General features: G+C 31.3%; 2 protein-coding genes across 4 annotated transcripts; one reads left to right on the forward strand and one right to left on the reverse strand.

Moving 5' to 3' along the window:
* Nucleotides 1–9,282: 9,282 nt before the first annotated feature.
* LOC107004992 (PRELI domain containing protein 3A-like) lies at nucleotides 9,283–11,473 on the forward strand. 3 transcript variants are annotated; one of them, XM_015203438.2, is made up of 2 exons: nucleotides 9,283–9,437; nucleotides 10,621–11,473. In XM_015203438.2, the coding sequence occupies exon 2, from the start codon at nucleotides 10,645–10,647 to the stop codon at nucleotides 11,203–11,205; it is 561 nt and encodes a 186-aa protein (XP_015058924.1). In that variant the 5' UTR covers nucleotides 9,283–9,437; nucleotides 10,621–10,644; the 3' UTR covers nucleotides 11,206–11,473. The 3 variants fall into 3 exon arrangements, with proteins under 3 accessions (XP_015058924.1, XP_027768845.1, XP_027768846.1); XM_027913044.1 differs by lacking the exon at nucleotides 9,283–9,437 and adding an exon at nucleotides 9,451–9,546; XM_027913045.1 differs by lacking the exon at nucleotides 9,283–9,437 and adding an exon at nucleotides 9,576–9,807.
* Nucleotides 11,474–11,829: 356 nt separating this feature from the next.
* On the reverse strand, nucleotides 11,830–14,714 carry LOC107004993 (zinc finger A20 and AN1 domain-containing stress-associated protein 8). The gene is made up of 2 exons (XM_015203439.2): nucleotides 14,541–14,714; nucleotides 11,830–12,780 (listed from the first exon to the last, which is right to left on the reverse strand). The coding sequence occupies exon 2, from the start codon at nucleotides 12,766–12,768 to the stop codon at nucleotides 12,256–12,258; it is 513 nt and encodes a 170-aa protein (XP_015058925.1). The 5' UTR covers nucleotides 12,769–12,780; nucleotides 14,541–14,714; the 3' UTR covers nucleotides 11,830–12,255.
* Nucleotides 14,715–15,039: the final 325 nt, after the last annotated feature.

Genomic DNA, 15,039 nt, shown 5'->3' on the forward strand with positions numbered 1-15,039 from the left:
GAGAGTGAAATACCTCCAAACTTCATGCAAAGGTTAATGTGTTAATTTGAGTTTCTTTCATTTCTCCTCTTCTTCATAATGTTGTTCACTTGGTCTTATTTCTTTTTCTATGATGTTAATTAGTTCTCCACCTTTAACGATAGAAATTGGATTGATCGACTTCTTTTGAGGTTAACTCATATTGATCGTTTATCAAAGGACTTTGATTATCAAATGATTGAACAACTAGGAGAAATTTTGTTTTTATTCAATACTCCCTCTGTCCCTATTTATTTGTCCATATTTCCTTTTATATCTGTCCCTATTTACTTGTCCATTTTAACAAATCAAGAAAGGACAACAATTTTTTTTTCTAATATGCCCTTATTTAATTCTAGAAAATTTCTAGTACTATTAAGTTGTAATGCATGCATTTTGGAACCTATAAATATATTTATTATACTTGAGAAGTTGCATAATCTTTTAAGTTAAGGGTAAAATTATAACTAACCTATGATAATAATTGGTGGCTTATATGCGTGCCACTTCTAAATTGGACAATTAAATAAGGACAGAGGGAGTACTATATTGTGGCTATTTAAATTTAAATTTTCATTTTGATTTTTTTTCTTTTAAGAAATTATTATAGTGTAACGCTGATTTTGATATAATTGCCAGGTTCAAAATTTCGTTAACTATTTTGTCTCATCTTTTATGAGACACTAAAAGAAATTCAAGGATGTGATGACACACCTTGGTCAAATTATTTTCAATAGCTAACTTTTATTAAATTCATACTAAAATTTGTAGACATAGAATATTAGGTGATGCGGAGAAGAAATCAATTATACTTCTAAACTATTATATGTAAGAAAATTGAGGATGCAGTTGTGCATCCGATTTAAGACTAATAAAATTCAACAATAAAAAAATTATGAGCAAATCATGGCCTGCAACATAATTTATCCGGAAAAATAATAATTTAATAAAAGTATAGGTCAAGTAAAGTGATTGTGTTAGAACCACGAGACTCGTGGGATGCCTAATATCTTTCTCTCAGTCAATAGAATTTCTTACCCCAATTTCTAATTCACATACCAAATAAAGAGTCATTTCTTTTGATTAGGGACTAAAAAAGGGTGACATGGAACACCATAACTTAATTCAAAGTGACGACTCTGAAAAATAAAATAATCTCTAACCAAATACCGTGCGCGAAAATAGGATGTCATAGATGAAATTCTCTACCTCATAAAAAACATTGTCAATTTGGTTCTTGGACCATTAATTGAGTTTCTTGCTAAGATATTTAAGTTTGCTCTGAAATTTCCACATACAATTTCCCTCCACCTTAATGTTCCAAGTATCTTGACCACTTCTTTGAAATCATCATGGTCATCAGTCCAAAAAATTAGGAATTGAAAATAGTTGATACTTCTTTGATTTGAATTAGAACGTCTGACTAGCATAGGCGTATGAGCCGATTCGATGCTATTTAGATGTTCTATTATCATTTCTAGGGTATTTTTAAGTCCATTAATGATTATGAAAATTTTATCTAATCTCTTCCATGTTCTGTGGTTTTTTAGGTAGGTGATGGATTCTTTGTTTTTCGAAGTATGTAATGTGTACATGTTAACTATTTTTGCAGTATTAATTGTTTGATGCATGTAGGGTGAACTAGAAGGCTAATATGTAATGACTTCATGTGATATCTCTTGCAATGAACCTGTTTATTTACTTATGATTTCAAGTTGGTTGTCCATTTTGATTGTGATTATGCTATCTTATTTGTGATTGATGGTTGATTCAGGTATCACGCCGATACAACATATAAATGGTTGTTTCGAATACCACGTGTGACATGAATCATTAATAGTTGGTTCCTATACCGTACCTGTATACTAACAATTTGAGTGTGTTTCATGAGAGGACCTTGTATGTGCATTTGTGATCATGTGGGGGAATGTTTCTTGCATTAGTTAAGTCAAAGTTGTGATCTGAAATCTGTTTTATTTTAAAACGGTTTGTATATGTGTTGGTATGTATTACTGTTCTGCAGTTACTTGTTACATTAGTATATTGGAAATAACCGTTGATTCTACCAATACTCGGTGTTCACTACTAAAAATAGGCAAAAATCGACGAACTGCGTCACTTTTTCTTTTGTCAAAATTGACAAAAAAGCGACGCAGTCAAGTTCGTAACTTTTGGCTCGACGCTTTTCAAAAAATGACAGACTGCATCGTTTTTATTTTTGTAAAAAAAATTATTTTCTTGAATAATGCGAGGTCGTCTATCGTTTTTTTATAAAAAGAATTTAATTTCCAAAGAGCCACGCAGTCGGTTGTTTATTTGCAATTCATAATTTTCAAAAAATTGAAAAGAAACGGACAAAGACGCCGTCCGTTGCTTTTTTTAACCCCAGAGATATAAAAAAAAAATGCAGAAAAGTGACGGAAAAAAGCTCCATGTCCATTACTTTTTCTGTTTTCTTTTTCCAGCAGAAATCTGCTACACCACCTGCAAATTAAATTAAACTCAATATCGAATGAATTCAACCCATTCAAGCAAAACATATAATTAACATGCTACACAAAATATAAACAAACCAACTTAATTAAACCTTCAAAACATAAATCAAAAAATTTAACGACTTATAAAGTCTTTCAAAATTCAAAATTAGTTCATAAATACTATGTATCAAGATTTACAAAGTTCAAGCTTCATTAATAATAAACACTACTTAAGTTTAAGATTTCAAAAAGTAATTAATTATATTCTGTTATAAAATATAAGCTCGGAATACTATGATGTAGAAAGAAGAAGACAAGATATGGAAATGAAGAAAATATTTTTTCTTTTTATTCAAGTGTGTCTTTCAAATGATGAGTTATATCTCTATTTATAGTGTTGAGATGTCACCCCAAAAGTTCACCAAATTAATAGATACATGTTTATCCCTTAATGTTCTTATCACCTTGGATAGGGGTGTGAACGGATAGGTTCGGGTTTTTCAAGTATCAAACCAAATCATTTGTGTTAGATTTTTGAATTTATAAACCAAACCAATAAAACTCGAGGTTTTCAACGTCGAATTCATTTGAGTTTTTCGGATTTTCGGATTTTTTCGGTAAAGTATGCATACAAACATATATTTACTTGTACTTCAAATATTTACTTTATCCTACCATAATGCAAGTATCTAAGTTATTTTTTAAGAAAATAACACAAAATGCGAAATGATTAATGACACTACAATATCCAACAAAAAAATAATAATGAAATTGCGTAAAACAACTATTGCAAATTAATAAGTCATCATGAAATTGATCATAATTTAAAAGTACTAAATTATGCTAAAATAAGTTAATAAGTATTAGTTACATGAATAAATATTAAACGAAAGTAAAATTATATTATGTATTAAAATTGTGTAAACCTATGTAAAACTAAAAATAATATTCAATATTATAGTCATTCTTAGTGTTGAATTGATTTTCTCTTTTTGCATTAATATTAATTTTTGATTTTGATCTAAGCTTTATTATAATTACCAACATGTATGGACTATAATATTTATTCGATCATTAAGAATTCTAACTTTCAAATAAAAAAAATATATTAAAAGATAAAAACTATGAAAAAGTGTAAGAAATACTTAAAAATATATCAAAGTAAATATTTTTACGTATAGAATAAAATTTTTAAAATTATATATATAATGTCTGGTATTTTTATGTATAGGACAAGATTTTTAAAATTACATGTATAATGTCGGGTTGTTTGGTCTCGGGTTGGTTTTTTCTAGTTGAAACCAAACCAACCCAAATATAGTTGGGTTTTTTTTGCAACTCTAAACCAAGTCAAATCAAACCACTAGTCGGGTTTTTTTCGATTTGGTTTAGTTTTCGGTTTGATTTTGTACACCCCTAACCTTGGAAGCACCCATACATGAATCGAATTAAATCTTGGATAGATTAAACGGATAATCCACTATTCATGGGTTTATAATACTCTCCCTTTGATGTCCATAGATAATATGCCTTGTTAAAACTTATTAGGAAAAATCCTGTGGGAACAAATTCTAGTGAAGGAAAAAGACGTCGTTCGAAATTTAAATAAGCCACAAAAAAAAATTGAAGTGACCAAAATAAATCCCTATTTTAGGAAGTAACTAAAATAGGCTTAGTGGAAGAAAAATTTCACTTTATCCAATATTCCAAATGTTTTCTGTTAGTCGCATAACGTTTATATCTTAATACGTAACGAAACTATTTCTTACACTTTATAAAATGTAAGCTTTTCTTAAACTTTGTAAAGCGAAACTTTTCTTACACTTTATAAAGTGGAAGAAAAACTTACACTTTACGAAGAGGAATACTTTTCACGTTTTGCTCTCTTTATGAAACTTTTGCAGTGTTTTTCATCATATAATTTTATCGATTTGACATATCATAAAAACAGAAAAAATGATTACACAATGTATATTTGAATATGCACTATTATATTAGTAACTCGATCTTTACACTTTTTTTGACAGAATTTTGATAATATTTAGAGTAACTTATGAATGAATGAACACTTGGTCAAAATTCAAAAAAAGTTAAACTAGAACACCCAAAATAAAAGAAAAAATACGAAAATTATAAAAAAACTCGATCAAGTAGGGTAAAAATATGAAAAATCTAAACACAACTTGACTACAAGTTAAATTTAGCATATTAAGTTTTATATTCTCTCCCATTTCACTTTGTTTTTCATTTTGTAATTTTTACGTTTTTACTTTTTTATATTTCGAACCATTCATAGAAATTCTGGCTCAGCCACTAACTTTATCTAGTGTACGTATGCAGACGCAGGTGAGTTTTGATTATGAGTATGCACAACTAAATATATCACATTTTCTTAAATTATTTATTTAAATATACAATAAAAAAAATTATCGAGTGCATGTGCATCCTTACAGACCATATGGGTCTACCTCTACTTTCAAAGATCTAAATCCCCAAAACAAGTCTACATTCTAAGTGCATATAATTATAATTATCACCATCAAAGATAGAAATAACTATCTAAAAATTGTTATTTTTAAAATTCATTTCTCACTTATAGGTCCTTCAAAAATGACTCTAGTATCAATTGATAATTTTTTAAATAAAAAAATTAAAAGAATAATAGAGAAAAATAATATTGCAATTACATCAAATGAAATTATTTTATTAATAACTCAGATATGTCTATTTATAACTACAATTCCCAACTAAAAATATATACATGTTAATTGTTATAAATTTATTGAATTAGTAAATTTTACATTTAATTAAGGAAAAATGCACAAGTACCTCCTCAATCTATGTCCGAAATCTCAGAGACACACTTATACTATAATAAGGTCCTATTACCTCCCTGAACTTATTTTATAAGTAATTTTCTACCCCTTTTCATCCTACGTGGCACTAACTTAAAAAAACAAAGTCAACCAGCGTTTGACCCATAAGATAGTGCCACGTAGGCCAAAAAGGATTAGAAAATTATTAATAAAATAAGTTCAGGGGGTAATAGGACCTTAGTATAGTATAAGTGTTTCTTTGAGATTTCGGGCATAAGTTGAGGGGGTACTTGTGCATTATCCCTTTAATTAATACAAGAACTACTTACATTCATGTATACATATCTTTGTAGATTATATGAATCATATTGGACAAAAATATATCGATTAATTTGGACATTTAACATGGTGACTTTTGGAGTGATTTCAAAATTTATTTCTCACTTATATATCCTTCAAATGACTCTGATACTGATAATTATCAAGAGGTTTAAAACTCTATAAGTAGAGTAGTAATTGAACACTTGAAGACAATGGCGGATTCAAGATTTCCATTAAGGGGGTTCGGAAAAAAAGAGAGTAGTGGTTTGAACCCCTAAACCACTAAGTCAATTTCTAATCTTATATTCTCGAGGTTCGAATCAATATATAAACATAAGAATTCTTAAAAAACCTTAATTATATAACATAATTTTTTGACGAGAGGGCATGCTCTAGGTTCACCCTTGCTTGAAGATACACCAAAATAGAGAAGCAATAGAGAGTAATCCACAAGCTATTTCTTAGTTTGTGAGAGAACAATGTGGAAGTAATATTGTTGTGAATAATAAAAAACAAAAAACTGTTGACTAGTAATCTTTTGACTATCAAGTTTTTCATCAATATTATTATATTACTTATTCGAATATCATATTTAATTTGAACATTATCATGGGTATGATTATCATTTGTCCAACATTTACATCTTTCTCCTCATTCTCACTTTAAATGTGTGTTTTTCTTTAAATTAATCATTTCAGATATGTCTTCTATTTTTTAATTTCTTTTCTTCGCGATTTCAAACTCTGTTTCAACCATCTCCAACAACCTCCTCTTCATATATATGCCAATATCAATCTGGGGGAGCAGTGTGTGTGTGTCGAGAAGGAAAAAAGTGGGAAGGAGGAAGGTGAAAGTTGTTCTGTAAAGAGATGGATTGTTGCAGTGGAGAATGACAGGGCTGCCACTAATGGTAGAAACTGTTGTTCATCTTGTATTCCAAACATATTTAGAACAAAACTTTGAACATCTTTGTAAGAAAACAAAGTTTAAGAACATTTTCACAACTAGAAAATTAAAATTAGTAGCGAAACTAGAATCAGAAACAGATTTTAAAAAAAAATATACGAAATATTTTTCTTAAAGAAGAATTGTTGTTAATAGGTGTCTAAAGAATCTTACTGATTCCAACAAACTTTGCAGAAACACGAAGTTACCAAGTTTAATGAACCACTGAAGAACAAAAGAATAGAAGAACTGAAATTAATTCACAAATCTAAAGTTTGTAAAACACGTACCAGAATCTGGAAAATTTTTAATAGGAAAAAGATCAAGTCCACTGAATTCACAGTGCCCCCTTAAGGAAATTATTCCCCTCTAGTATCCGGGGGTTGATTTGGAATATGACCTCCCAGGGTAAAAAGATCTCAATCACCAGAGTATAGATACCAAAAACTCCGGTGTCAGCGAACCACTCAACGGCAGTAAAGTACACTTAGAATACTAGATTTAGTAGTTGAAGAAGAAGTCCATAAATTCTATATTAAAATGAGAGGAAATCCCTCAATTTATAGAAAACAAAGGGTAGTGTAAAAAGATTCTTATTGTGCCTTACCGGAAAGGTCACAAACCTTTAGAAAAGTCACAATCTTTTAGAAAGGTCGTCACCTTTCATAAAAGTCACAACTTTTCATCAAAGTCGCAACATTTCATAAAAGTCACAACTCTTCATAAAAGTCGCAACTCTTCATTTTCATTCACACCTTTTTAAAATCTAACATAAACAAATAAGGGTCATGGTGGTTAAAGGAGGAAACATGAAAACGGTGAGAAGAAAGAGATTGTATTACTCAAAATATTATTTTTAGTTCTTATTTTTGGTATATACATCATGTGTCTTTATTTAATTTGTTATTTTAACACATCATCAATGAATGTGTTATACTCTCCTTAAAATTTTTGCTATTTATTTAAAAAGTGTTAAATTATATAATAAAACCTATCCAAAATGAACAAGTCCTAATTGAGATATCTAAGTGAAAATTATTGTCAATATTCTGCCTTTATACCGTGAAAGGAAGGAAAAAGCAAAAAAATACAAATTAGACTACCTTAATATAAGTCCCAGATAGCCACCTCCACTCTTAGAACTAAAATGTTGATTGCATCGATGTATTATATAACGTATATGCGTGCCCAGGAATACATTTATCGATTGGTTGGGTCATATATATATATATATATATATATATATATATATATATATATGTATATATATACGTAAAATATTTTGTGATAGATTCTCGACTCAAGATAAAAATAAACTAGAAAAAATATAATAAAAATACTAGAAACAACAGATAGTAACAAAACAATAAATATACCAAAATAGTACTACAATCAATTAGTAATAATGAAATCAATTATTTAAAACAATATATAATAAAAATAAAAACGGAAAGAGGCCTAAAAAACCCTCGAAATATTGGAAGTGGTATGAAACTATTTCCATCCATCTATTGACTCCAAAATGTCCTTCTCATCCACCTATTGGCTCCAAAATACCCTTGTCATCCAGTTTTGAGTTCAAAATTGACCACTTATATAACGATTTAAAATTTAAATTGTTTAAATATTTTTTTAATATACTTGGCGCTCAACTATTGTTTATAATTTAATTTATTAATATAATTTATAAACCAACCCACTACCCACTCATACTAATTAAACCCCACCCAATTAATAAACTGACTTTAATATCAAAATCGCCCTAAACTCTACTAAAACACAACGAAACTACAGATTCCTGAAAATGACATTCAAAATTATTCGAGTACGAATCGAAGCCCCAATTAAATTTAGGTTGAGCCACTTATTTAGGAGGATACTTTCAATAAGATTCTTTTTCAAGTTTGAATTCGAAATTTATAATTAAAGATAAACAAATAGTGCATCCCGAATTAATTCATGTACTTTTTATAATATAACTTTATAAATATTTTTGATTTGTTTTAAGTATTAAAATTTTATTATATTATTTTTTTAAAAAACGTTATCTAATAAGTAACATCACATAATTGAGATTAAGGAATAATTAAGATGAACATAGTCAGACTTTTAAGTTTATCGGTAATTTTATTTAGACACTTGAATTATAATATGTTTTGATTGAGGACTTGAATGTATGATAATGTACTTCTATAGACATTTTCGCCTCAAATTATTAGAAACACTCATTGACAGTAACTTTCATGTTGTTGCATTACTAATGTGATGAGTTTATTAATTGAGTGCGGTTTAATTAGTAATGAGTGGACAATTGATTGATCTATAATTATATTATTATGTTATAACAAATAGTTGAGCGCCACATATCTAAAAAAAATATTTAAATAATTTAAATTTAAAATCGTTAAATAAGTGATCAATTTTGTACCCAAAGATGGATGACAATAATATTTTAGAGCCAATAGATGGAAAAGACGGATATTTCGGAGCCTTGAGGAATATTTTTTTTTAATAATTTCTTATACTTTTAAGTGTATTTGAAGCCCTTTTCAAAAATAAAAATAAAGATAGTAACTATGACCACTATAAGTCAATAATTATAAAATGGAATAAGTGATCAATTTGGTTCGATATTATTACAGTTTTTTAAATTTTAAAACTAAATCGAAATCAAATAAAAAAATTATTTAATTAATTTGATTCAATTTTCCAATTCGGCAAACACACCGCCATTCGTTGTGGAAAGCATGACAGATATACCGGCATTGCTTTCTTATGTTTTCCATTTCCATAGAGAGAGAATTCAAACTTGTGCTTCAAGAAAATTGATTTGCTCATCTCTCATATTTATATATTATCTGTAAGTCTCTTTTATTGATTTAAATTGATTCAATTGTCAGTTATTTGTTTGTATCAATTCTCTGTTATGACTGCTGTAATGGAATTCTGATCCCAAGTTGTCTTTTTTCGTAAGTTGATTTACTACTGGATCTACAAATTCTTGAGAGACCCTTCTGAGATTTATGTTTGATTTTTTTATTTATTTTTGGTATGAATTTGTGATTTTGTGGTTGATCTATATTTGAGGTGTGAATATGAAATTAGTGAAAATTTGGTGTTGAGTTGGTGTTTTGCTTAATGGATTAATGTCGGTATGAGAGTTTTGAAGAGCTTCTCTGTTTGAATTTCATGTATGAGCGGGTTCTTGCATCTTGATGGATTGACAATAGGTAACAATCCAAACAAATTGCCCTAAAAAGTATTATTTGTTTTTAAAAATATGTGGTTGATTCAGCTATAGATGAGCTTCTTGCAGAAATTGAATCTTGTGTTTCTGTGTGTGTTCTATTATTCAGCTGTTGTTACAAATCGATGTATAATTAGGGTAGCTCGAAAAACCTTCTGAATGACTTGGAGGGTACCTCTTACCTTCTTATCACCCGCATTGATCCTGATTTTGGTCTTTTGTGTTAATGATGAATGTGATGAAGCTTTTAGAAGAAGACCCTTGGGGATTTTGGAACCATTTGAGCATTTCTAGATTCTCTGTTATTGGTGTCAACTCAAAGAATAAGATAATCTCGTATGTCAGCCAAGTGAAAGGGCAAGTTAGGTCTTTCTGAGTACTTCTCTAATACTCTAACGAGAGAGAGAGATTTATCTTCTATGTCGTTTAGAGAACTTATTCTCATGGCCGATTGCTTTGCACAAAGGTTACTAAATCCCCCACTCTTCAGGTGTGCCCCTCAACACCGAGGAACATGTGCTAGGGTGTATGTACGAGACTTGTTTTAGATCATGAGCTGGTACAAAAGCATGAAACTAATGAATGATCTATTAATAGGTGTTTCACAATCACATCTACCTATACCTTAACTGTACTTAATTATGAAAGTTCCTGGTCATCCATATTTCTGTATATAGGCATGTGCTTTGGTGTGAAAACTTTCTTGTAAAGCAAAGTATGTTGGTTAGTTTGCAGCCAACTCCATTCGGCAACAAGATTTTGAAATTACTTGACTTCTGACTCTCCATTTGTTCAGGTTTCATAGACCAATAGAAACAAGATGGTCAGAGCATATTCACAAGAGCATATTTACAGGCACCCATGGGAACGAGTTACTTCTGCATCCTGGCGCAAGTTCGCTGATCCTGTGAACAAACGTGTCCTATCTCACATCCTTGAGGTTGATACATTAGATCACAAGCTTGATGCCAACTTAGGCAAGCTTTACACAACTCGTGCCATCACTATACATGCACCTGGGCCATGGTTTGTTCGCAAAATCATTGGTCAAGATATATGCCACTGTATTGAATCAACAGTTGTTGATGCACAAAGTCGGTCAATGCAACTTTCTACTCGTAACATCAGTCTCCAAAATTTTATTGAGGTAGAGGAGAAAATTAGATATGATCCACATCCTGATAATCCAAATTCATGGACAGTCTGCAAGCAGGAAACTAGTATTAAGATTAAGCCTTTGTCTGCACTGGCTTCTATGGCAGAGAAAATAGAGCAGAAATGTGTAGAGAAGTTCCAGTCGAACAGCGCAAAGGGTAGAGAGGTTATGGAGCGGATGTGTAAGTACCTTGAAGCTGAAGCCCGTGGCACGACTAAGTTTTGACTAGCTTTACGGCTTCTTTAGTGAGTAGCATTTCATTTTTTTTTTCTCTTTAAAACGAGAGGCGGGTTTTCATTTAACATTTGTTAGCCAATTAGTGAGCAAGTTCTTGTGGGAAACACAGGATGTTGAGGATAAAATCCTCTTGTACCTTTTTGTAAACAGCATTAGATGTTAAATCCCCAGACTCAATATGTCTGAGTTTGTAATAATAAGACCTGAATTTTCAATTTCAGTTTTGAAATTTGAAATTGATTCCAGAGCAGCTAAATCTGAAATATTCTGTATCTTGCCTCCACAACTAACCTCAATCACAAGCAATTTTCACCCTACTATATGAATGTACATAAACTAAGATCCCCAACAATCTAAATTCATGTAGGTTCATCTTAAATCGATATAACTTTCGAGTTCTGATGGGATCTGGTGCATTAGTGCTTGTTCATCAATCAACTATACCTTCTGGGGACATGACCAAAAAGATCTAAGAGACCTAATGATAACAAAAAGAAAAAGAAGTTCTAATAAACTCATAGTCGAAACTGTATTGCTGCTCAGGGCAGATCAATTGCAGAAAAACATCAAAGCTTACTCAGCAAAATAGTAACACAGTCAGTTCGGTCGGAGTACTGCAGAAATAGGTCTTTTCAAAGAGTGAACAGCTTACCTACAAGAACGATGCAAAACACCTACAAAGCAAGGTGATGTAAGGATAATAAACAACATTGGAGCAAACTGAAGCCATATAAGAGATCCATGAAGAATAATTTACAATGCCAGATTACCATAGCATGGATGTTAACCATGTGAACCACAGAATGACACAAAACAAACCTAATTAATATTAACCAAACCAGCACATAAAAAGACTTGAAACTGGAGTCGACAAGCAAATTCTATCAATGACAATGAACAGGAGTTCCTGAGCCTGTAGATGATTCTTGAATAGCCTTCACTCCCAGATTTAACGAGATATCATGTGAAAGGTAGCCAATCTGAGGAAGCCCTCCTTGGATTAAAAGGACACATCAATTTTGAGAACAATAACTCCTTTTAGATCTTGTCAAGTTTTCCTGCCTTCACAACAGGATTGGCCTTTGCAATAGCATTGCGTGCAGCAGAGCGGTAGTCAAATTGACAGTCATGTTTATCTGAGTAGCGGTGTGATCCACAGTAAAAGTTACCACAGCGGCATTTGAATCCAGTCAAACCAACCTTTTTCTTGCAAGTGCTGCATCGGCTAGGACCCTCCTTGGCCATCAATTCAGCAACCTCACCAGAACTTGAAGATGGAGGTGATGACAAAACCACAGATTTTGATTCTAGCAGGGCAGGTTGCACATCCACAGAGCCAACAATGACAGGCCCCTTCTGACTTGTTGACCCATTTACAAAGTTTTCAATTGATGATGCTGCAAGCTTTTCTTGTTCTTGTTTCAGAATCACGTCCTTATAACACTTGGAGCACATATTCATGTTCGCAGCACTTCCAAAAAACCCACAATTGTTAATGCACAAAATAGGGCCTTCTGGATGGGGTTGACATCCTGTCTCATCATGCTCCATATTGTTGCTTTTCTGCAAAAAAATGATTTAGAGGAAAACGTTAACAAGCAACTACACCTTAATCTCGATTAGTTGAAGTTGGATATATGATTCTTTGCATTAATGTGGGTTGTCTGGAGTGAGAGGAGTAGAAGAGCTTTTGAAGGTGTAGAGTTGAGTTATTAGTAGTTAAGAAGTAGCCTTCGTTCCCTTATGTTATGTAGGTGCATATAGAAGGTTCCATATTATATAGACGATTGGGTGGAGTGTAGATTCTTTACCTTTTGCCTTTTGGTATACCACTACGGTCATTTTATGGCCTTGTTTATGATATCAAATACGTTTACTTGATCAAAGAAAAAAAGTGACCCTTTGAGTCTATCTGCTAATCTATTCATTCCAACACTTAATAATTTGAATTGACAAATTTAAGACTTCTAAAATTAAAGTTTCTTTATCTCGCACATACATACTAACATGTATGAATTTCCAACTAAAATACTCATAATAAACATCAACTCCAACTTAAGTATAACAACAACCGTAAGTCATTTAAACCAACTGGTTTGTATTGCTCTTGGAGATCCTTTGCTTCCATTGAGCACTCTTCCTAGGTAACTTGTATCGATTACGAAAGATGTACATCTTTTTAGGCTACTTCCCCAAGTGATTTTAAGTATACCCCTATCAACTTCAATCATCACATTATCATACTAAGATGTACATCTTTTTAGGCACATTATCCTCTATGTGTAATATTCACAAACTCTGTTGACGTGATCATCTCTAAAAAAATTTAATTATCTTTGTTGACCAAACATATAGATAATGATCTGACAATTGTTCTGTAGGACTTGCTTTTCACTTCACCTAGCTATTCAAAACACTCTTTTATTTCAGCAGTTTCATTTTATTCTATATGATACATTTACATCCATCACAAGAGGACTAAACCAAGATTTGAATTGCCTGCATTAACGCACCAGCAACCCATCAATCTTCAACGATAAGTTAAACTTTCCTTTCCCACAGGATAAAATATTCTCCAACTCCGCCAGATTCAAACAAAAAACATAAATCCCCCCAAAGTCTGGTAACTATACTATGTCTGAAAAAGATAATTCAAACTAATCCTCACCAAGAACCTCCTCGTCGCACCACATAATAACACAAGATCAAGAAAACATAGTCTGGGGCGATGAGGTGCAGCCAGCAAACGAAGAAATCTTGCAAAATATCAAAAGAAACTACCGAAGTTTTAATAAATAGTGCAAGATCAGTACAGCAAAGTTGTAAAAGCCAAAGAAACACTGGTTAGTAAACTTGAAACTGAATCAAGTTCACAACTATGCTCATGAAATCGAGCAACATAACTAAGACTCAGGCTCATCTCACAAGTTCAATTCGACAAAAATATGTTTCTGACCAAAAAAGACGGCAGAAAACAACTTGACTTTTCTTTGAGAGGCAATATGCCTAATTCTGGCCTTTTGAAACACAGTATTCCACCCCCACAGCACCTAAACCCACCAATTCAAAAGGATACTCACAAAACTTTACCAACCATAAATCAAATGATTATCAACAACGATTTCATAAAATAACATGATTTAAATCCCAATAAGTAAAGCTGATCTCAGAAAATCAAAATTAACACAAGAAAATCACAACAATATGACTAATAAAATAAAACTCAACACCTGTATACAACAGTTGATAGATCCATCAAAGAAACAAAAGCAAAAATTATTGTCTTAGAAATTATAGATCAGAAAACAGAAAATTGTACTAACCGCTGAACAGATTAAGAGATTGTGGACAGAGGCGATGATTGAAATTTGATAAAATGTAAAACTTTATTTATGTGCCGTTTTTGGTTCTTTGTTTTGCCTTTTTGGCTGAAAAAGGAAGTCTTTTTCGTGGCTTCTCTGCCAACCAACGTTCCTTGCTGATTTGCTGCGTTCTCTTCGATTCCTATTTCATTTTTGAAAAAATTAAGCAAATTTAAATTATTTAATTATTTATTATAGTCATAGTTTATTATATTTAGTATTCGCGATTAACGTTATACATTAATTATGTAGATTGACTTTGAATTTGTATAATTAGTTGGTGTAATTCGCCAGAATATACAAATACATATGTATAATATACAATTATCTAATCGATATACATATAAAAACCTCTATCTCACTCTCTGTCTTCTCTCGCTTGTCTTTCTTCTCACTCTCCAATCTCGCTTGTCATCTATACAAATGTATATGCATAATATACAATTATAAATATATATAA

The sequence above is a fragment of the Solanum pennellii genome, chromosome 11 (assembly GCF_001406875.1).
Source record: "Solanum pennellii chromosome 11, SPENNV200".
NCBI classification, from domain to species: domain Eukaryota; kingdom Viridiplantae; phylum Streptophyta; class Magnoliopsida; order Solanales; family Solanaceae; genus Solanum; species Solanum pennellii.